Raw genomic sequence first — 22,394 nt, 5'->3', positions numbered from 1 at the left:
GCCACAAGTGAGACTGGGGAGCTGTACTTCTGTCTGCACCTAAAGAGAGTGAAAGGGAGTTGCACACATTCAAGAGAGAGGGAGGGCTAAGATCTGGAATAACCTTGACAGACTACAGAAATGGCTTGCCCTTGATCAGATGATATCAACAAGGGCAAGGGTAAGAGTGTAGTCCTGGACTTGAGATGGAATAACTGTCTGTACAAATATAGCCTGGGAGTGACTGGCTAAAGTATAGTACTACAGAGGACTGGGGGGTTACAGTAAAATTCACCACTGTGAGGGGGAAAAAATCCTTAGTCTATACCATTTGTCTCCAAACTTTTTTGATCATGCACCCCTATGAGTAAAAAATTCTTGAGCACACCCTCCAATATATATACATTTAAATAGAAGTTCTAATATTTTCTTCCTGCACCCCAACAGATCATCTTGCATACACCCCACTTTGTAGACCACTGGTCTACACAAGAAAGCCCTTTAAAACAACAGGCCATAAGAGCCAACAAGGTGCTCTTGTTGCAAAGGAATGTCACTTGTAAATGAAGGGAAGTGATTCTTCTGCTCTATTCGCGCCTCACTTGGAGAACTGTGTCCTGTTTTGGGTCCCACATGTCAAGAATGATGCAGACAGCTTAGAAAGAGTCCAGCACAGAGTAAAAAAAAGGAATTATTAGAGGCCTGGGCAGCAAGACAAGACTTAGGAGGAAAGGGTGAAAGAGCTAGGGTAATTTAATCTGGAGAGTTGGGTTTTTTTGGCAGGGGGCAGTGCAAGGTTGGGGGATTTGATAAGTCTGCAAATATTTGAAAGACAAATCCAGAGATCAGAAATTAATTTCCCCCTGCAGCCAGAGGAAATAGAACAAGGAATAATTACCTGAAGCTGCAGCAAAGGAAGTTTAGGTTGGAGATGAGAAGGAACTTTGAGCCTGAGGATGGTCAAGCATTAGAACGAGCTACCTAGAGAAACTGTGGAATCCTTGGAAGTTTTCTAGAGTAGGTTAGAGACACATGGCCGGTATGGTTTAGTCAAGGATGATCCTACCTCAAGCAGAGAGCTAGACCAGGTCATGGGTTCCCAACACCTCAGCCATAGCCCAGTACTGGGTTGCAAAGGGCTATCTGATGGACTAGAAGCGGCAGCAGACTGGCAAACTATGGCCTGGAAGTGACTGGTATACTGCAGACCCAAGTATAAAAAAGGGTTGGCTGCCTGCCTGCAGTACACTATTCACTGCCAGGCTGCAGTCACTTCTGGTCCTCAGCATAAGAGGTAGGGAACCCCTGGACTAGGTGACTTTTGAGGTCCCTTCCAGCCCTATTTTCCTATGATCCTAAAAAGGTAGTTTAGAAAGCAGAACATTAAGGAGAAGTGGTGGCTACTGGTGGCGTGAACCAAACAGGGTACTTAGGTTGTCACTAGAGGGAGTGAACATTTTAAACCCTCCCTTCTATCTCCCACTTTAAGGGTGTTTATCTTCTGTAAAACGGTGGCAGTTTGGGTACTTGCAGACTGCAAAGAATGATGGGATGAGCGGTCACTGTACCCGAATCTTAGCCTACAATATCTTCCATAAGGGTGGGTAGAATAGGGGAAGGGACTGCCAAACTCTCTCTCCAAAGTGGGAGGAAGCATAAAACCTGAATGCTATTGAGGAAACTTCAGGGAGTGGCAAGGGATAGAACTGCAAGTAGTCACATATGGCATCACCTGTCATGGTTTCAAGTGGATAAATTACCCACTATAGATGGTCAGAAAAAAAAAAAAATGTATTACAGGCACTAAAATACACACAGTAATAAAATTTGTGCTTACTTCAGAGCAGGGAATCCAGCACTAATGAATAAGAGTGGTTTAGCAAATGTATGCTGTACCAGAGGCAAAAATACAAATCTAAAGCTTTAATGCAACATGGAGGTGTGTATTAAATAATAATAATTACATTTACATATTAACTTGCTACATTAACAGTAAGAGATACAGTACTTAGTAAAAACAGCTAGCATGTTTAAATCTTCAGTTTTTTGTAATGTTTCCTAGCAAGTGTGGACAAAAGTTTGTTTCCATATGTGATTAAGTGTATTTAACCAAGAACAGCTCAAGTTGTTGCAAAATACAGATCACATAGTGGTGACATGTACAAAAGTGCCATAGTATTAGAAAGGTATTTAACTATGTATTTACAAGAAACCGTCCAGTAGTTCAGTTACTTGTATGTACAACAATTAGTTTTAAAAACATAGTATCCTAGTTTTGTCATCGTAACATCAGAAATAGTCACTTCATAAAAAGTGACCTCGTCTAAACTGTATGTAGAAAATATACAATAGGAAGAGGTTAGAAAAAAAGTTGAACACTGTGGAAAAAGAATTTATTAATTAGTCTATACAAGTCCTCTGAAACAAGCCATTGGCTGTTACAGTAAACCCAAATGAAACACTCATTGCAATAGTACTTTCCATACAGAGATTCAGAAGCAGTACAACTTCCCCATATTTAGTGCTTTTGTGACAGGAAGTTATAGTTCTGAACAATAGCAATACAAAGCAATCATGTGATACAGACCTTCATAACCACAGGGAGCCACTGTTTTGAGATACTGAGACTGAAGTACATTATAAACATTACGGGAAGTGTCTGTACAGAAGTGTGGCAAGTTAATTCACATAGAGAGGAGACATCATTCAAACCCCAAGCCAAAAATGAAGACTTTTTACTGCAGGACAGTCAATTGCATCATGAAAACTACAGTACCAGAGTGCCATGAATTTAGTATAAATATCAGGATTAAAACTCCAGTTACAGCAGTCAACTGAAGCGATAATTAAAAAAAAAAAACCACCAAAAAAAAATACAAACCCCATACAACACCCAAAATGATCCTTTCCCCTGCAACATTTGGGTTTGTTCAACTTTTCAAAGCCTCTCTTCAAGATAGATGCAGATGATGACACTGCAAACTGGAACAGGCCATGGTTTAGACAAGTCTGCTAACTGCATGGCATTAGACAAAACTGTCCATTTAAAAAAAAAGGCATGATTATGCACTTTTTTTTTTTAAACTATAGAGAAAAAGCTTTACCAAGAAAAGATATTACATATATAGCTTGCGTCAATTTTCAAAATCTTTTCAAATGATGTAGTTCTAGAATTCCAAGACTACTTAAAAAAAGAGAGAGAAGGAGACAAAGCAGACAGAACGCAGTAATGTGCATTTGTCAGATGGATTCGTTCAGAATAGTTACATGATGAATGTATAAGGTCATAAAATTTGAGTGCATTTTTTTTCTTCTTGCGCACTATTTATGCTACATATAAAAACCTGAAGAATGCAAATTGGGCATGCTTACCATAACAATTTTCAACTGGAAAAGCTGCTGAGCACATTTTTCTACAAATGTTCACTGCCATGATACAAAAACAAAGTATGTGCAAACTGCAAGGTCCCTAAAAATAGCAGTTAATGAGTTTATTTACAGAAAGATGTCATTATCTGTTTAAATATGCATGAGGATAAGTTTCCCAGAGTTTATAACATAGAGCAATATCCACCACAGCCTGCTCCTCCGTAGCCTTCTTCCTTGTTCGATAATTTTACCCCTCGGTTTTGATTCTCACTTTCCCACAGTCCAGGAGTCTGAATGATTTTTTCAACAAGTTCTTCAAAGGCACACTGTACACCATCACATGTTTTCGCACTTGCCTCTAGAGAAAAAAGTGCAAGAAGCAAATAAATAAAAATTTAGACTGGAAGGTATGCCCTCACTTTAAATGGAAGAGATAGAGGTGTTTGTTTCTGTACTTTTTTAGGAAGCAGACTGAAAGTCACAGGTGAAAAATAAAAAGCGACTCCTAGTTTGTGACAGTTAAGCTGATATTTCTCCCCCAGTTATAGGTGAGCTTTGATATCTTAATACTAAGTTGCAGCTCTAGTTAATTTTGACATGTTAAGAGTCTGTGTTTTAGACTTCAGCAATAAGATAACTGAGTAGGTAGGCAGTGCAATTCCCTGTGTCCCCCCCCAGCCCTGCAATGCACACCTGTGTGGGCAACCCCCAGCCCCTCCAAGCACAGCACAGAACTTGCCTTCAGCTCTTTGCCATCTTCAGCATTTATAAAAAAAATTCCATCTCTGGTTTTGGCTACACAAGTGTAGTATAAAGCAATGAACATGTCAAGTGGCAAAATTCTGGCTTCACTTAAGAGCCAGCATGTCACCCTTAATCTTTATGCACATCTATTTTATTCACCTGGAATGAACCTATGAAGTTGTCCATCCACATTAGACATGTCTAAACAAGATGGAAACACTTGTTCATAATCATAGAAAATTAGGGTTGGAAAGGACCTCAGGAGGTTATCTAGTCCAACCCCCTGCTCAAAGCAAGACCATCCCCCACAACTAGATTATTATAGCCAGGGCTTTGTTGAGCCAGGCCTTAAAAACCTCCAAGGATGGAGATTCTACTACCTGTCTAGGTAACCCATTCTAGTGCTTCACCACCCTCCTAGTGAAAGTGTTGCCCAATATCCAACCTAAGCTTCCCTTGCTGCAATTTGAGACCATTTCTCCTTGTTCTGTTATCTGCCACCACTCGGATTAGTCTAGCTCCATCCTCTTTGTAACCACCCTTCAGATAGTTAAAGGCTGATATCATCCCTCTTCAGTCTTCTCTTCTGCAAACTAAGACCAGTTCTCATCATAAGTCATGTGCCCCAGCCCCCTAACCTTTCAAGGGTGTTGAAGCTCAAGGTAATTTTGTAAAGCACTTAAACAATGCAGAAGAAATCACTGTGGCAGCACTTTTACATAGTTTACACAGAGTAACACTAGCACTTACATAAGTTTTATGTACATCTTTAAGAACATACCTATGAACAACATGGAATGCTTTCTAGCAAATTTGAGACCTTCATTTCTGTCAACTTCCCGGTTTTCCTATAAGAAGAAAAAACATTACATGCTGTGACAAGTGTACCTGTGAAAACAGAAATAAAAGCAAGCAGACTGAAGTTACCTTATCAATCTTGTTTCCAACTAGCATTTTAACTATGTCATTCCTTGTGCAGTACGTTTCCAATTCATTTAACCAATTATCCAATTTTAAAAAGGTCTCTCTTCTTGTGACATCATAAACTAAAAGAGAAATGGCAATTATCAGTATTCTGATTTAATACATTATTTTCCAAAAAACGTGGTTCTCATTTCAGGAGTTGCAACAACCCCCACATTAGTTACAGAACTTCCTGAAAGGCCACACATTCTATTCTAAATCTAATTAATGTGAGAAGCAACAATTAAAACAATTCTACATCTGACAAAAGTGGGTCCATATCATCACTGAAAACTATGACAGACTTTGGCTGAGGCAGTCTACTCAAAAGCCATCTTACCAAGTAAAGCACATCTACTACTGCTACTAACTTGAATATCAAATAGCTATAAAATTTTTGCCATCTTTAACATGCATTTAAAGCATAAACAGGAGGTCTGAGGTTGCAAACTTGAGAGACTTCCTTGACAATCTACAACTACCAAAAACAAAACCAGCTCCAGGTAATGAGTTATTTGCACTGTGCGCACTCGAACAAGAACTTCATACAGAATGGGTTCTCACACAGAAAGCGGACAGGATGAAGTGGCTTTCTGCAACTATTTAGCCACCATTGCTCACTTGGGGGGAAAAAAGTGCCTGGATTTCGATATTATAGTCCTAGCAGATGTCAGATATAAAACTGAACACGAACTGCCACCTGCTTTAAAAACAACTTAAGGCACAGTACTGGTGCCCCATACAGAGATGTAAAGTTAAGTTTATATAAAAAGAGAGAGAGAAATAGATAAGTTATATATATTATCTGGAGGTATAAGAGCATGTCGCAAGATGTATGATTCCATAGGTAGTGGGTATATATGTGCGCAAAAACAACATAGCCACTATTTCAAACTGCAAAGGTACAAAATGAAAGATAACATAGAAAAATGCAACAGACACCCCACTTAAATCTACAATAGATTACATAGGTTAAGTTTATTGTTAAAAGCAGGTTACACATTTTTTCTCCTAGTAAGGCAACATAATGCAACAGTTAGAACTACAGTAGACAGATGTAGGCTGTAGGTTATTTGGTTCAGATGTTTCCTTTCACCTAAAAACACAGATTTCTCCCTTGTCCCCCACCTTTCCACTATCAAGGGTCAATTCCAGGAGGCAGAACACAAAATATTAGAAAGAGAGATGATCTTTCCTTGGAAAAAAAAAATTACATCCACCAGTGTTTAGGATCATACAGATAGAGAAAAAGAATCACTGATAACTAGCAGCTAGTTTGTAGTTAACTCTTTTGTAAGACCAGAAAAATAAAAACAATTTTAAAACTGAACATTAACAAATCAAACTTACCTAGGATAACACCCTGTGCACCTCTATAGTAACTAGGCGTTAGTGTTCTGAACCGCTCCTGACCTGCAGTATCCTAAAGAAGAAATTCAGATGTCCATTAGATGGCTCAATTTATTTTTGGAAGAACGCCCAAAAGAGCAAACGTTCAAGCTTCGAGTACAATGACACCAGTAGAAATCGAGTTTACTAACTTTACTGTAGGTCAATTTCAGATGGTTCAGTCAAGATTATACAAACCAAAGTTATTCTTTAGGAAGCAGCATTTAACAGTTCAATCATTTAAGAGATCAAATAATAAAATGTGCACACAGGAAGACATTGAACTTTTTTCCAGAGTATTACTGATCTGTAGCAGGCAGGATGGCATACGAAGAAAAAGTGCAACCACAGAAGTTTCTGTAACACAGCATAGTCTAAGCCATAATCAAAGCTATTAAACTGTCCGGTATCCATGAATTAGTTTCAAGCCATAGTAAATATGTTTAACTTAAGTTACAGCAAACAATCCTGCAGCAGCAGCACAGAAGTGATAATGTACTGAAGTGAAAGCTGATGTTTTTTATGACTATATAAAGGACCTACAAGGTCTGCAAAGACCACGTAAAGAAGTGCTTGCTGTATATGCCTTGTTGGGAATCTCTGAAGCTACAGTGCAAGCAACACAAAAAGCCAGACAAAGTGCATCTATTAGACAAGTAATTTACATTCACAAACAATAAGCTTGTGAACTGGGAAAATGTGCTTTTATTATGATTCAAAGCTCCTCAAGTTAAAAAAAAAAAAAGCCTGTTTTCAATATTTTATGATTAAACATCTTAAAGAAATCCTGAAGATCAAGTCTCCTACATGAGCAGGACACAGAACAGGAGGAAGGGAATTCTACCTAGGACCTGATCTCAAAGTACTTATATAGTCAGTCTCCTCTCCTTCCCCAGTTCACACAGACTAAAACAGCAATCTTTACAGCATACAGCAGCTACTCTTCCTCCAGGCTGTTACATGAAGATGCACTTACCTCACCCTGCCAAGAGCCCACTTCCCCTATCAGTCCATATTCAGGCTTCCTCTAACAGTATAAAGATGCTTTCCACCATGTACAAGTATATACAATAGTACTGAGGGCTCTAACACTTAGAACATGTTTGTTTTAAGTTGAATTTAGCACTGACTGTCCATCATTTGTGTTAAGGAAAATCCAGTTTTATAATAGTCTTCTACATTATATTTGTGCTTAGGAAACAGGACAGGAAAAGCCATTTCCCCACAAATCAAGTTTACCTCTTCATGAAGCTGGTTTGCCCATTTCCCCAGGGAAGAGTATATATACACACAGATATTGCTTGTAACATGTTTTCTTCCTTTCTAGGAAGGGCCTCCTACTCTCCCTTTTCATTTTCTTCCTCTTGTCATCATACAGCAAAATACAGTTACCCCACTGGCTCCAGTTCCTTCTCTATTCTTCTTAGCAGGGCCTATCCATTTTCTATCACTATACATACTACTTCAGTAAGGACATTTTGGGGACTTGCCTGCTACTGCCTACCTGAGGCAAAAATCCCTATGTTTTTGCTTTTTTTTGAAATTTTTCAAACATAAAAGAGAACAAAGGAACAGCTTATGATTGGTCCCCTGCCTTCGCAAAAGTTGCTCACCTGCATGCTTCTTCCACTTCACCTAACAGTACAGCTTTGAAGGCAGCCTCCAGCACAAAGAAAATAACCCAAGTTCTATCAAAGAGTGCTACTAACTATGGGAGTGAGAGGGCCAATTTACAGACTGAAGAGTGTATAATTGGTCTTAAGTTACTTAGAAGCCTGCATTCATTTGTTGCCACAAATTAAAAGTTGCAAGTTCCTTCTCTACCTACTAAAGTGGTCATCTCCAGTACCAAACTGAAGTTACAGGACATACAGTTTCTTGATGTTTTATCTCATAATTAAGTCAGTGGTTAATAGGAACAACCCTGGACTCAAGGCTTAGCAAAAAGTCTTTGGGGTTCATCTGATATTTTTTCCCTTTTCTTGTACTTCAGATGTAGAAATGTGAGACTATTAAGTTCCTGTTGCTGCAGTTGTCAGATGTTAGAGATGACATGCACACTGACTTCTTACAGATACAGACATACAAAAGACAAAAAAACCCCCGGCATTTTAGCATGCTCCCACACCAAGCCCAGAGAGGCATCACATTAGTTGGACCCAGCTCGGCGGGTTCAAAAGGCATTTGGTGTTTACTAAAGCATATTAAGAAAGCCCAGATACAAAATGTCAAACTTCATAGTAGGAAAATAGATTGAGGTAATTTAACCCAAACTCAAATTTAGACTTTTTCATGTTGTTCTTCACAGTTGCTGTCTTTAGCCATCTAATTTGTTGACAGTATCTTTCCCAAAAGAGAATTCCCCAAAAGAGGCCATTCCTATTTTCAGATTTTTAATAAGACCAGAGCAAATTTACAAGTCCAGGTCCATTTTTATGAATTGGCCAATCAAACAAAAAAAACCCAAACAAACAACACCACACAAAAACAACACCCCCAGAAAAGCCAACATCCTCCCTTAAACTTGTTAATCCCTTCTACTATATATTCATGTAAGGGCCATCACTACTAGAACAGAGCACTGAAATAATAGCAAGAGTTATATCCAGAACTTACCCATATTGCCAGCTTAGCTTTATTTCCATCAACTGAAATAGTTTTCACCTTGAAGTCAACACCTGGAAGAGCAAAAAAACAAAAATAAAACAAAAGTCTTAGATTTTCTTTCAAGTGTGCACCAATTTTTTAAATAAGGTAAAGGAGGAAAACCAAAACTTAGAAATAAAGCTGTACTTTGCAAGAACAAATGGAACGGACCAAGGTATTTCTCATAATTACTATTTGTCCCCCTCTGCATAACCCTGAAGTTTCAGCTTCAAAGCCTTGTATGGGATTATGCATAAAAAATTGATTAAAGATTCTAGGAACAGAAATTGCAGGTACTGTATTTCTTCTAGAAAGTGGGGTACTCTAACAGTATTTAACATTCTTTAAAATGAACTCGTCATGGTTTCTTTCCTTTTAGGGTTGTTGGTTGTAGCCCTTGTTTGTCTAAGGACATACATAGGCAGACAAGGTTCTTTGGGTAAATGTGGTATTTCTTATTAGACCAACTAAGTAGTTAGAAAAAGTGTTCTTTGCAAGCTTTTGCATACAAAAGAAGGATGTTTGTACCCAGAAGCTTGCAAAGAACAATTTTTCCAACTACATAGTTGGTCTAATAAGAGATACCACATTTACCCAAAGAACCTTGTCTGTTGCTTTCCTTTTACACATTTTGCTCCATTTTACAATTTCAAATTTCTACCTTTAATTGTGTACATCATGTATTCCAAAGTTGAATTTAAATCAAGCTTAGTTTTAAAGAAAGACTTCTATACTGCAAGGGGGGGGGAGGAGAACAACCCACAAACAAAACCAAGAGGCCATTTGAGATCATTAAGTATTGCCAAGTCAAACTCTCAGCTTGCCACTCCCAAGATTATCAAAAGCAACAAGGCAGAACTGGAATAAGTGGCTATGATACTGTGACCCACATTATACAAAGTCATCATCTAGTTTGATCTCAATATTCTCTTCTGGCCTTAAGTACTATGATAGTTTTACAGAGCTGTTCAAAGACCTCTCAGATAAAACAGTAAAGAATCAGGAGGAATAGTGGCATTCTACATTTTCCTCAAATACAAACACACCCTTCTTTTATACATGTACCTTGTTTTTGATAGGCAGAATAAAGAAAAAAAAGATTTCTTCCAGAATTACCTGTATAGGGGCAGGGACAGGAACGAATCTTCAGCCAACTCACCCTCCCTTTCCTGCTTAACTGAAACTGAAAACTTAGCTACTACTGAAGACTGGTCTGCCATGCTCAGTTCGATTTAGAACAGGCTTGTCCAACATGCGGCTCGCCAAGCCGTTTTCTGACGCCCGCAGTACTATGACAGGAAACGGAAGTAAACACTGTTTACTTTCGTTCCCACCCCTTGTCCCTCCCTCAGCAGCTTCCTAATGGCTGCTGAAGGGCTGGGGAAGAGACAAGAGTCCCACACACATCACATGACTCCACCGCCACTTCTGCTGGCCAGTGCAGACCTGGCCAGCCTCCTCCTGTCCCCAACAGCACGTGGGAAGCTGGCTTCAGCCACATGCTGCTCTGGATGGGACGGACCCAGCTAGGTCAGCACGGGCCAGGAAAAACAGCATAGAGCAGAAGCTGGCTTCCCACGTGTTACTGGGGATGGGAAGAGCCCAGCCGGGTCTACACTGGCCAGCAGAAGTGGCCAGAGGCTGAGCTGCATTTTTGCCCTTCCTGCACCAGTCAGTCCCAAGCAGCACATGGCTCCACCACTACTTCTGCTGGTCCGTGCTGACCCAGCCGGGCTCCTCCCGTCCCCAGTAGCATGTGGAAAGCCAGCTTCAGCTACACGCTGCTCCGGATGGAACAGACCTGCCTGGGTCAGCACCAGCCGGCAGAAGTGGCAGCGGAGCCACATGCCGCTTAGGACTGACCAGTGCAGGTAGGGGGAAAGTGCAGCTGAGCCCCTGCTGCTCTGGCTGGGCTCATCCCGAGGTTCGTTTAATGTTTGTAAAATGCTTGGAGAGCCCCACAAAGATGCACTGTATAGAAATGCAAAATATATTTTGACTTTTTTGGTTGGCACCTTGGGCTGAGATTTTCACAGCAAAGTCAAAAGGCCAACTTCCATTAAAATGAATGGGATTTAGAGGGCTCCAAATCTTTTATGACAACTTTGTAACATGCCTATCTACCCCTTTTTGCAAGTCTCAGCCATAGTTTGGAAGCTCAGCCAAAGAACATAAGAGCTTCTGAACAAAAGAGCATAAAAAAAATGCCATGCTTTGTCAGCCCCATGGTCCATCTAGCTCACTATCCTGTCCCAAACAGTGGCAGAGGTGGATGCTATAGGAGAGTTTTGAACTGGTTAGACCCATTTCATGGTCACTTCCTGCAGCTTCATTGGTATCAAAAGTCACATGACATCGCTTCCTGACGTGATACCACTTCCTGTGAGGTCTTTGAATAAGGCTCGCCAGCCCACTGGGTGATAAAAAATTCACGCTCCGGCCCCACGTTCAAGAAGGTTGGACACCCCTGATTTTGAACAATCCTAAAGATAGTGCTGTCTGATTTTCAATAGTTTGACATCAAAACTCTGCTCTTAACTTACGATTCTGTTTTCTAATGGAAAAGCAGATACTGCTATGCAGTTTAGCAAAGGGCACTTCCGAGAAGAACCACCAAGGGAGTGAACGTGGACTTGTCATTTTAGAAAGGAGAAACGTGCAGATTTTCCACATTTCCAAAGAGCTCTCTGCAGGCTGACAGAGTGCCAGACCACCAGGGGCTGGGGAGAGCGGGAGGAGGGCAGTCAGGCAGGGGACACATGCACATGGCTGCCAGGCAGCCTGGAGAGGCGCTACCAGATAAGTCAGGGGGGGAGGGGGTGGAAATCGAGGCCCCCATAGGGAGGGAGTTGAGCGGCCTGCGACCCTGTCCCAGTCCCCCCAGCCCTGCCCATCAGGGGAGGGGGGACTGGCTCCCTGCCGCTGCGCACACTCCCAGAGGAGCGGAGGGAAAGGAAATGTGCCCCCCAAGATCTGTGCACAGGACGGGGTGGGCTGCCTGCTGAGGCCTTGGGTTCCCCACTCTGCTATCCTCCCTCTGGAGCCTCTGCAGCCCAGCAGGCAGGACCTGGCATGGCAGGGCAGAGCAGGGCTGGGCAGCTCCTTGCTGCTGTAAGGGCTGCACGACCCCGGTGAGGCACCCCCCGCCCACGCAGCAGCACAAAGTTGTGCCCCTTGCTGCTGCTGGGCGGGCAGGGGCAGCTCAGGGCTCACAGCAGCAAAGAGTTTCCTTGCCCAGCCCTGTTCCGCCTTGTCCTGCTGGGTCCTGCCTGTGGAGCTACGGAGACCCCAGGGGCTGGGCAGTAGGATAGGGAACCTGAGCCTGCTGCCCATACCCACCCCTGCCCACAGCCTCTGCTCTGGCCGTGCCACCCATGGGGAAGAGGGAGCCAGGCTCTGTGCTCCACTCCCTGCTTGGCTGGCAGCAGCTGCCACTGACCATGGGCAGCAGCCAGGGCTCAGACGCTACTGTGGGGAACAGAGGGCTGTGGAATTTATTTTATTGTATTATAGCGATTAAGACACTGGTAGGCTTCTAAATTGCTTTAAATTGTAAATATATCAATAAAACATTGTGTTCAACTGATACCTATATACATAGCAGCATTTCATTTTAATTGTGGATTTGGGGTTGGTTAGTTTTTTGTTTTTAAATCAGAAAAAAAATCCCAAAAAACCAGGATCCCTGGTTATGAGGGTACGTGAAACCTTCTCTCACATACAACACTGCATCTTAAAATTAAGGTGTGCCCTAAACATTTGATAGACATTTTTCTTATTCTAAAAACTCACACTAGATTTTTTCTAGTTCTACTTTGATATAGTAGACCCAGGAACAGGCTCAAGATTTCTCCGTTGATTAGAGTTATTCAGATTGTACAGATTTGAAGATACATTGCCAAAGAGGCATGTGTAAGCCCTTTGATGAGGATGGAATTCCATACTATTCCAAGTTAATATTAACAGACTCGTTAAAGTTTTTCTTGGAGTATTTAATAATGTTAAGGTTGCAATTTTTTTTAAATGTATGATTATTTACCGTTTTTCTTTAAAACGTTTACAGCATTCCAATTACTTATTTGGAATCAAAGTATATTTTAAGCCCTCTGAAAGTGATAAAGTGTAAAGGCAAATAAATAGAGCAGAAGGTGAAACAAGAGACTTGCTTTTACAAGAAGCCACTTCTTACTCTACACCTGCTTGCTCAGCTAGACTAGGTTTCTGACAAGCTGCAGAGGTCTTGAAAACTAACAGAATTTTTTTTTAAAGGCCTGTACAACTTGATGAACAGAGCAATGTCATATAAAACAGTCAGAGACTATCAAGTAATAAGTGTTTGAGCTATTACTATTTTAGTCTTTGTTCATTTGTTTAAATGAGGAACCTTTTTATAGAGAATTATGACCTTGCAAGAGAGCACTGACATTTGTTACACTAGTAGGTTTTCCAACATGCTGTTGCGAAGAGGGTCAAACAATTAACATCTACTGATACAAGACAAGCAGACAACACAATCCACAGACTCAGAACACAGCAATTTCTTATGTTAGTACTGTAGCTTGCTTCCCTTCCACCCCCATTCAGAAAGATCAAAAGATCATCATACACATCAATTTAACATCTTGCAATTTAATATACTGGTACTACTGAAACAGTTTCCTGTGGTGGAATGCAACATTTTGATGGCAATTATATTGCAGAACAATGTTGTGAGGGAGCAGATAACCAACTGAAACTAGTGGGGATGCCAACCATTTTTAAGACTTGCTTACCCTAGAAGCTACATGGTCATGCAAGAGTATTTGGGGATAATTAATGACTGCTTATGTTTGCAATTCATAGTGCACCCCAACAACTATGTCTAAATTTACAGTTCCATAGTTACCCACCATAAAGGTGAAACCCTAGTCTGAGTAAATCAGTGACAAAACTCTCATTGATTTCACTGGGGCCAGGATTTTACTCTCCGTTTACTTACACCAGACATACAAGGAAGAACTCACACTTTCTACTCAAAAACAATCTTCAGCCATTAGAGCTGAACAAAGTAGTCCTTATCCTGCAGGAAGCCGCCATTTTAAAAAGTGCTAAAAGAAGCAAACCTCAAATCCAATCCAGCAGGCAGCAATTTCTACATGATACTGCACAAGAATGGTAACCCTCAGTTTCACATTATAGTACAACAGTGACCCGGCCCAGTGGTTCAGTAGACAATTATTCTCAGGTTGATGCAGCTGAAGAAAGTTTAGAACTGAAGGACAAGAGGCAACCAGAAACCTCTAAGGTGAGATAAGCTCAAAAATCCAGCTACAGCTGTGCTAAAACTTCAAGGCCCACCAAAAGCTGTTGTGCAGGCACAGTCTATATTAAAATAGAAAACTAGATCAGAACAATTACGCCTTTGCAGACAACACTAGGAGAACAAGCAGCCAACAATTTGCCAATGCAGGCCTTTTCCAAAACCGATTAAGTCTTGCACTCTGTACTTGTTTCACAAGTTAGGTATGTTGCCAGAAGCAAACTGTTTCTTCCCCCAAAATAGAACAAAGTTCTATTAGCATAAATCAGTTTAGGAGTAGATGTCTAAAAGAATGTAGGCACCTCAAACTTTCAGTCACCTTCTTGCACTGAAGTCCTGAGTTAGAGACAGCTGACTCATATGCAAGTCATTGGAGGAGTCCAGCACTTAAAAATGTAACGCTACGTAAATTACAACATAGCTGCCAACACAAGAGGCTGAGGAAATAAATGCACCTTTACCACTGCCCCTGCCGGAGTCTTAAGAGCCTTACTTGCACCATCGGACGAGTTTATGTCAGCCCTCTCTCACAGTACATCACTGGTTCAGCCTGAGACTAGACAATCAGACTTCTGTTGTGGCATTTGCTGGCTTTTCAGAAATACACAAGCTCATGAAGGCAACATTTGGAATTTCTGAGTAAGCTCACAAGTGTCACAATGAGCTGTCTGGTCCCTCCAGCTTCTACTCTTACACACCTTCCTCTCAACCATGCTCTTTAGCATCACATACACTCACCTACACAAGATGATATTCAAACTCATGTTAGAATAAAGACCGCCTTGTTCTTGTTCAGCTTAATTTACAAGTATATTAGTATGATACATTTTCGTCTTTGGTGCTCGCATTTTGAGTTTTCAGTGTGTCAATTTCGCAGGGAATGCTCTATTGGAGTTGTAAGAGAAGATGGATGCCTGGAAGCATGGGAAGCAGTGGAGATGTTTAATAGGGGATCTACATAAAAGGTTTAGAATTAGACATCCCAGAGATGAATGGCTATTTACATAGTTCTTGTTTCAGTCTGTTAGTATAAGTTGTGAGGTACAGACTCTTTTTTCCAGAGTTTAGAAACTCAGTTTCAAAAAAAATAAGACTTGAGCTCTTGTGCAAGACCTGGACTCTGTGGGTAGGTTAATTACTCATGGAATTAAATGTCCAAAGCTAGCAGCACACCAAATTTAAATTGTGAGGGACTATTTCATATAGATAGCTGTTAGTGAATTCAAGCAATGTGATGCTACTTTGGATAACCTTAAGATTGGAAGTTGTGTAGATACCCTTTTCAAATTTGGATTCTACAACTAGAATATTTAGAAATGTATCTAAGAGCTAATGTTTTAGCCTTTAACTACTAGCATGTGACCCCTAAAACAAGAGATGCAAGCTTTTTAAATTCAGGAAGGCTGACCTCCATCACGCAGCATTCACAATGCCTGCTGAGATACTGGTTCTCTTACAGGCTTATGCTACTTTAAAGGGAAAGCAGCAGCAACAAATGAATCCTTTGAAGCTCTTTTGTTGATGGGGCCATTGAGCCCAACCCCGGCAGATTACAAAACTGAAGTTTTTTCCACTGCACTACAGCTAAAGAATTGGGGGGGGCGGAGGGGGAGTAGAGCTTCATCCCAACCAATAACCTTTCTTAGAAGAGGAATTTAGTAAGATATTTATCTCCTCTGGAGAGTGTATAGAAAGAAGCCTATAGTAATTGAGTCCCTATGCTTTCTGTGACCACTGAGCACAACTGAGATAAAAAACAATTTAACATTACTAATTGACTTCATGGTTGAAAAGCCCTCAAAGGGGCACAAAAATTACATGTACAAACTGAACTTTTCCTTCTGAATATGCTCCCCTATACCCTGTGTGCAATGACTCTGCAACCTTAGTTTTACAGTTATCATCAACAACTCTTACAGACAGTAGATAAAGCCAGCAAAGATCACCTAAGGCAGAGGTGGGCAATTATTCTGGCAGAGGGCCATTTACCCAGTTTTGGCAAGCTGTCAAGGGCTGCATAGGTAGCCCCGGCCCTTGACAGGTGCTCCGCCCCCATGTCACCATCTTGGGACCAAGGTTCCAATGTCTTGGGACCAATGTCCCAGGGCCAGCACCAGTGCGGCCCAGGGCAGGGCACATACTGGCAGGGGTCTGTGGAGCCGAGCTGGGCTGCACCAGAAGGGAGAGAGGGGAGCTGGCCTGGCTTCACAGAGCCCCTACCAGCTGGGACCCTATACCCCTGCCACCCTGCTGGCACTGGCCCTGGGACACTGGTGCGGGCCCTGTGCTTAGGCACCCACCCACTCCCAGTGCCTCCCAGCCCCATGGTGGTGGTGGCGGGGGGTGGGGTGGGGGGAGCAGCTCACCAGCAGGGAAGCAGCTCATGCAGAGCACAGGGAAAAGTGGCCCCTTCCCTGCCACGTGGCTGCAGCAGGGAATGCTGGCCATTTGCAGCCTGCATGGGGTTGCCCTAAGCAGACATAGGCAGCCCCATGCAGGCTGCAAGTGGTTGCAGCATGGGGTGCTGGCCACAGGGTGGGCAAGGGGCTGCTTCCCCACCCCCACACTCAACATCAGCTTGTAACCCACAGCTGCTGCCAGTCTGGGCCCTGTGCTGGCTCCAGGCTTACCCATTGGGGCTGCACTGCAACAGCAGCAACTGCAGACCCCTGCTTGCTGCTGCTGCCCGCCTGGTGCTTCCACGCCGGGCAGCACAGAGGCGGCAGAGGTAGCCTCAAACACTGCCCAGTGCAGCAAGCTAGAGGGCCGCAACTGCTGCCGTTGCAGTGCAGCCTCAACGGGCGAGCCCAGAGCCAGCACAGGGCCCAGGCTGGCAGCAGCTGCAGGTTACAAGCTGGTGCTGAGTGTGGGAGAAAAGCAGCCCCTCCCCTGCCCTCTGGCCTGCGCCCCATGCTGCAGCCGCTCGCAGCCTTCGTGGGGCTGCCTGTACCTGCTCAGGACACCACCGTGCAGGCTGCGAGCAGCTGCAGCAGGGAGCGCAGGCCATGGGGCAGGGCTGCTTTTCCCCATGCTCTGCACCAGCTCATTCCCTGCCCTCCCCCGCTTACCTGAGCCTCCAGAACCAGGGCAGGCCAGAAGCCGCTTCTGGGACTTCCAGCTGGGGGGGGCGGGGATGGGCAGATCCTGCTGTTGCAGGAGCTCACCAAGGATTCCCCCGAGTCCTGTCATTTTTAACAGGAACCAAGGACAGATAAATTTTAAAAACTTTAGGGGCCCTGCAGGCCAGATAGAACAGCCTCATGGACTGGATATGGCCCACAGGCCATATTTTGCCCACCCCTGACCTAAGGGTACCTCTTTCTCCACCCCAAGCTACAACAATGAGGAGGAAGAAATCATTAAGAGATATCTTATGAAAGTGTTAATTCCTAGATTACCCCTTCAGGATATCATAACAGCCAAAGTATTAGTGCAACTGACTCCAAAGTTTCAGTTACTGGGGCAGTTCTGCTTTCATAACAAGATCAAGTCAATTCAGTCCTGAGGCTGCTGTAACCTATAAGGTAACCCAATAGCTGTCAGATAACCAACTGATTTATTTTTAAAAAAGGAATCAAGTTAGACATCTATATAAAGAATTAAGATATTTTGTCTTAAAATTAGCATCTATCAGTAGCCACCTCCACTGATATAAATAAAAAACAGTTTCTTCCAAGCTTTCCATCAGAACCTCTCTTGCAGTTAGGCTAACCAGTAGAGTCAACATGGATTTGTGGACTCAGTTTGGATGTATATGAGCTCCAATGTTCATTTAGCTTGAGCATGGGCAACGTGCCCTAAAGTTTAACTACCACAGGTAGATTTCTGTTCATTCAAGCCTCTCCTTCACAACATCATTCATACTGGGTGAAACTGTTGTCCATACTATCCTGGCATGCCAAAGGCATAAGGTTGTTCCCTTTCCAGCATCTAAGGCAACCTAACCTGCTCTTTATTCAGTTTTCCCTTGGCCCAGCTAGTCAAGAACTGAAATTTGTTTTGAGGCCTTTTATTCCTATGTTAATTTATCTCCTCTTTTAAAGGGGAGGAGTGGGAGACAGCAGCTAAAGACCCAATACAATGTCAAGCTTTTTGGAACAGGAAAACCATCTGCCTTAATAAAAAGTGTTCAGTTTCTCAGATCATCACCTAAGCATCCAATCCCAATACAAGTCCTATAGTTTTTATTCCTATTAAAAATAGGAGTTTGTATCTTCTGTTAGCCTTGAAGAGATAGTTTTCTAATAGCCTTTTCCACAGAGGTTAGTTCTAACAAGTTCAGGAACAACCCCACTAGGGTTTTAATGCTAACAAAGCTGTGGTGCAAACAAGCTGTAGCATCAACACTTCCATACTGTGTTCATTGGACATCCCGGCTTAGGAGATAAATGTACTTTTGCATTCTTGAGAGTGGAAGCTGTATGGTCTCAATCCTGGACTAATTTTGCACATGATGCATTCTTACATCACATTCATGGTTAGTGTTTCTTGGATTCAGTCACAGCACATGAACTACATACTACAGACTTATAAATGCAGTAAGAAACCAATGAAGGTTGTACCTCAGTACTAGTTATACAAGCCAATAAGCTACTGTTTGCCATTACAATTACTAAGAATTTTCCAAATTAAGGTCAGCACATACTTACCAATTGTTGCTGCAAGTTCTGGGTCAAATGTATCATCTGTGAACCGCAACAGAAGGCTGACAGAGGGAAAATAAGAGATATTATTAGAACATATTGTATGCTTTAACCTCCCCCCCAAAAAACACACAATGCTGTAGCTTGCCAGAAGACTGTCATTGTATACTAACAGTCTGAAAACAAAGTTATGCAAATATTAAATGAAGCAGATCTCCTAGAAAACAATGACATCAGAAGTATTGCAGTGCAATTTAGTACCCAACTATAAAACTTCAACCATATTTTGGTGAAGGAATTGCTATTTTTCCCCTTACTTTCAGTAAGGAGTAAGCTTTTTGAAGCAAGACACTATTCAGTTGTGGTCAGTCTCCCTGACCACAGCTGCCCAAAACAATGTCACATGCCCTACTGCTCAGAGTAGTTTATTTCTAATGTTCTATTTTGAGTCTCTTAAGAAAGCAGTGCATAAGAAAGATTTTACCAGATTGTGCCCTTGTGTAACGTTTTTGTCCTAAATAAGTTATTCTGTAATGATTAAAAGTTACTCTCTCATGTGAAAAAAAAACCTAAATGACAGATAAGCACCACTAAGGAATCACAATTTTCAGAGATCACTAAAGCCCTGTGGGTTGTCTGCCTGCCGGCACCACAGAAGTTGTTTCTATTCCTAACAAGGCCCCACAATACTTTGCTTTTTGGCACTCCCCTCTTCTCTCCCCTCCCCCCCCACCCCACCCATTTTCTAACACAATGAGGAGCTCTCAGTGAAAGTGGAAACTAGAATATTTATACAATACTTGAAACAGGGTCTCATTACGGGAAATTCTATAATAAAGCCATTTAAAGATCTAATATTAATTTCACGCAAGGATTCTCTTGTTTTCCCATGCTAGGCAAGAAACAACATTTTTTTTTTTTAGTTTCCCATTGGCAGTCCTGTGTGCTTGTGACATGTTGATCACCATGTGGCAGGCAGCTGAGAGTTGCCACTGACAGCCTGCCTTCACTTCCAAGCTGAACAAAGGGCTTATTTGAAGTGGGACATTTATACAAAAGAAGCCTGGCTTCTGCGTTCCAAGCATAAACCTGAAGGGCTGGTATGATTGGGAAAGCAACTGGGGCATTTTTTCAGTTATGGCTCTGCTCAGGGGTTATCCCAAGTTCAGAGGAAGTCTTCCATTCCCCATTCGCCCAATATCGGGGCGCTGCCGAAGAGCTATTTGCCAAGTCCCAATAAAAAGTCTCTGGCCTGACTGCACCTCAGTGGGTGGGTGGCGTGGCAGAGAACAGAACCACACTTCAGATGCGACAATGCTTGGGCCAGGGACGTTTATGGAGCTCTGCTCTCTGGCTTGTTACAATCTGGCTTTGTGCAGCACCGCAGTGAGCACCCCCCCCACCCCCAGGGCTTCTTTTTTTGCTGGGCAGCGAAGGCCTATTGATACCAAGGGACAGGCACAACCAAGTCACCGGGAGCCCTGCTCAAGGCCCCTCAGTACCGAGGTCTCCCAGCCGAGACAAGCCCCCTTTGCAGAGGAGCAGACAGATGCGAAAGCGACGCGACAACCGGCTCGGCCCGGCCCCGCCCTTCCCTGCCTCCACCGCCAGCACGGCGGAAGAGGCCGAGGCCGGGGCCGGGGCCGGGCCCGGGCGGGGGGCCGCCCCCCTCCCTCGCCACGTGCCGCATTGATGACGTCATGCGAGAGGCGCGGCGCGAGGCCTCTGTCACCACCGGCCGTTGCATCACCGCGCGGTAAACAAGCCGCCGCCCCCGCCCAGCTCTTCGTGCCCACCCCCGCGCGTCCCGAAGTGTGTGAGGCAGAGGGCAGGAGGCCTCCGCGCGAGGGTAGGGAGGGAGAAGCCCGGGCGGGGGGGGGGTCGGTGGCCAGGGGCGAAGCGGGCGGGGGCCAACCTGGACTTGCCGACGCCGCTCTCGCCGATGATGAGGATCTTGAGCGTGGTGAGCACGTCCTCGTCCATCCCAGCGGCGCGCGGCTCCCTGCGCAGGCAACGGCACTGGCAGCGTCTACGCGCGCGCGCGGCACTGCCCTTTTCAGTCGCCTTCCTGAGCCTGTGCCGCCGCTGCCGGGGGAGGGGCCTACGGGCGCATGCGCAGTGGGAGCTGGAGCGTTCGCCCGGCGGAGTGCGGGGAGGAAGTTCCTGCCCTCCCCCACCCCGACGGCGCACTCAGACCACGTGACCCTGCGTCAGGCTCTGGGAAAGTTAAAGATGGTGAAGAGTCCACGTACGAATGAGAAATAAAATTCATTTTTGCAGAGAGCAAGCTGAAGCTGGGAATCTGTCCTCTGGGGTGCTTTCGGTTGCGCAGATCAAGTAGGATTTCTTCCCTGTTGTTGTCAGATGGCAGGCAGTGAGGTGTAGAAATCTTCCTTGTTCATCAATGAAGTTTATAATCTGGTTAATAATGTTTTGGGGTGAATATGACTGACGATCCGCCTTGGTTACCTAGTCCCTTCCTGAGGAGGCACCTTACTCAGTTAAAGATCTTCCTGTATACGCCCTTCTTAAGAACCTCCGGTGGTATGAAGTTGAGTAGTTTGTTTCAAAGTGGAACAGTTGGGCGGATGGAGATGAGGATGACTCAACTCACATTTTGTAGAAATCACTGCACAATCCACTGTCCCCAGCAATTCTGGGCTCAGGCCTAGTGTAAGAAGACACCGTTCTTTGAAAAAAAATGGCTTGCATATCCCAATCCGCATCTGAAATCAGCCATTAGTCTTTGCTGATGTTGTGTGGCCACCTGGACAATCTGTTTACGTCAGGACCCTGCCACTGCAATTTATGTAAAATATCTGAAGCTTTCAGTAGCCTATTTATAGGCAGTCTACTGAAGTTTGGAGTAATATAACAATTGCCATCTACAACCTGCTGGCTTTATGGAAGAAGCATTCTCAAAATCAAACACCTTGGCTAGTCTGTGGCTCCGTTACGTAGAAAGCAGACAAAAAACCACCCTTTTGTTTGAGCAGCAAACTAACACTGGATCCTACCTTCTCCCACCTATAGGATCGGCCTTCCTGCTTCATATACTTCAGGAGTTCTAGCTCCCTATGGCTTTGCAGTTCGAACACAATAACAGTAATTATCTTCTTAGGTGATGCAGTCACATCCTTTAATTACATATGCACAAATAGCTGCATATTTTGCATCTGTCTCTTTATTATTAATATTTTGAGATCTATTGAAGGTGTGCTATTATTTGAATATGGGTCTGTTGGTGGCCATGATACTCTGTAAATTCAGGGCTAGAGTCTCAGTCCTAATAATGCCAGGAGCAGAATATGACTTTAAATTTGCCCTAAATGAACAGTTAAAAGATGTGCCATGCACATTCA

General features: G+C 43.4%; 1 protein-coding gene across 1 annotated transcript; it reads right to left on the bottom strand.

Moving 5' to 3' along the window:
• Positions 1-1,887: 1,887 nt before the first annotated feature.
• On the bottom strand, positions 1,888-21,243 carry RAB18 (RAB18, member RAS oncogene family). The gene is made up of 7 exons (XM_090047413.1): positions 20,948-21,243; positions 19,039-19,094; positions 9,061-9,122; positions 6,406-6,478; positions 5,020-5,138; positions 4,874-4,940; positions 1,888-3,706 (listed from the first exon to the last, which is right to left on the bottom strand). Exons 1-7 carry the CDS (start codon positions 21,013-21,015, stop codon positions 3,531-3,533), a joined length of 621 nt encoding a protein of 206 aa, XP_089903539.1. The 5' UTR covers positions 21,016-21,243; the 3' UTR covers positions 1,888-3,530.
• Positions 21,244-22,394: the final 1,151 nt, after the last annotated feature.

The sequence above is a fragment of the Crocodylus siamensis genome, chromosome 5 (assembly GCF_052110815.1).
Source record: "Crocodylus siamensis isolate JL-2025a chromosome 5, ASM5211081v1, whole genome shotgun sequence".
Classification (NCBI taxonomy): domain Eukaryota; kingdom Metazoa; phylum Chordata; order Crocodylia; family Crocodylidae; genus Crocodylus; species Crocodylus siamensis.
The sequence above is the reverse complement of the archived record's forward strand: the minus strand, read 5'-3'. Positions and strand labels throughout refer to the sequence as shown.

Coding starts and splice junctions, on each gene's coding strand:
- RAB18 (XM_090047413.1), bottom strand. CDS start 21,015: ATGGACGAGGACGTGCTCACCACGCTCAAGATCCTCATCATCGGCGAG. Junction 19,095..20,947: donor AGCGGCGTCGGCAAGTCCAG/GTTGGCCCCCGC, acceptor TCCCTCTGTCAG/CCTTCTGTTGCGGTTCACAG. Junction 5,139..6,405: donor TGCACAGGGTGTTATCCTAG/GTAAGTTTGATT, acceptor TTTCTCTTTTAG/TTTATGATGTCACAAGAAGA.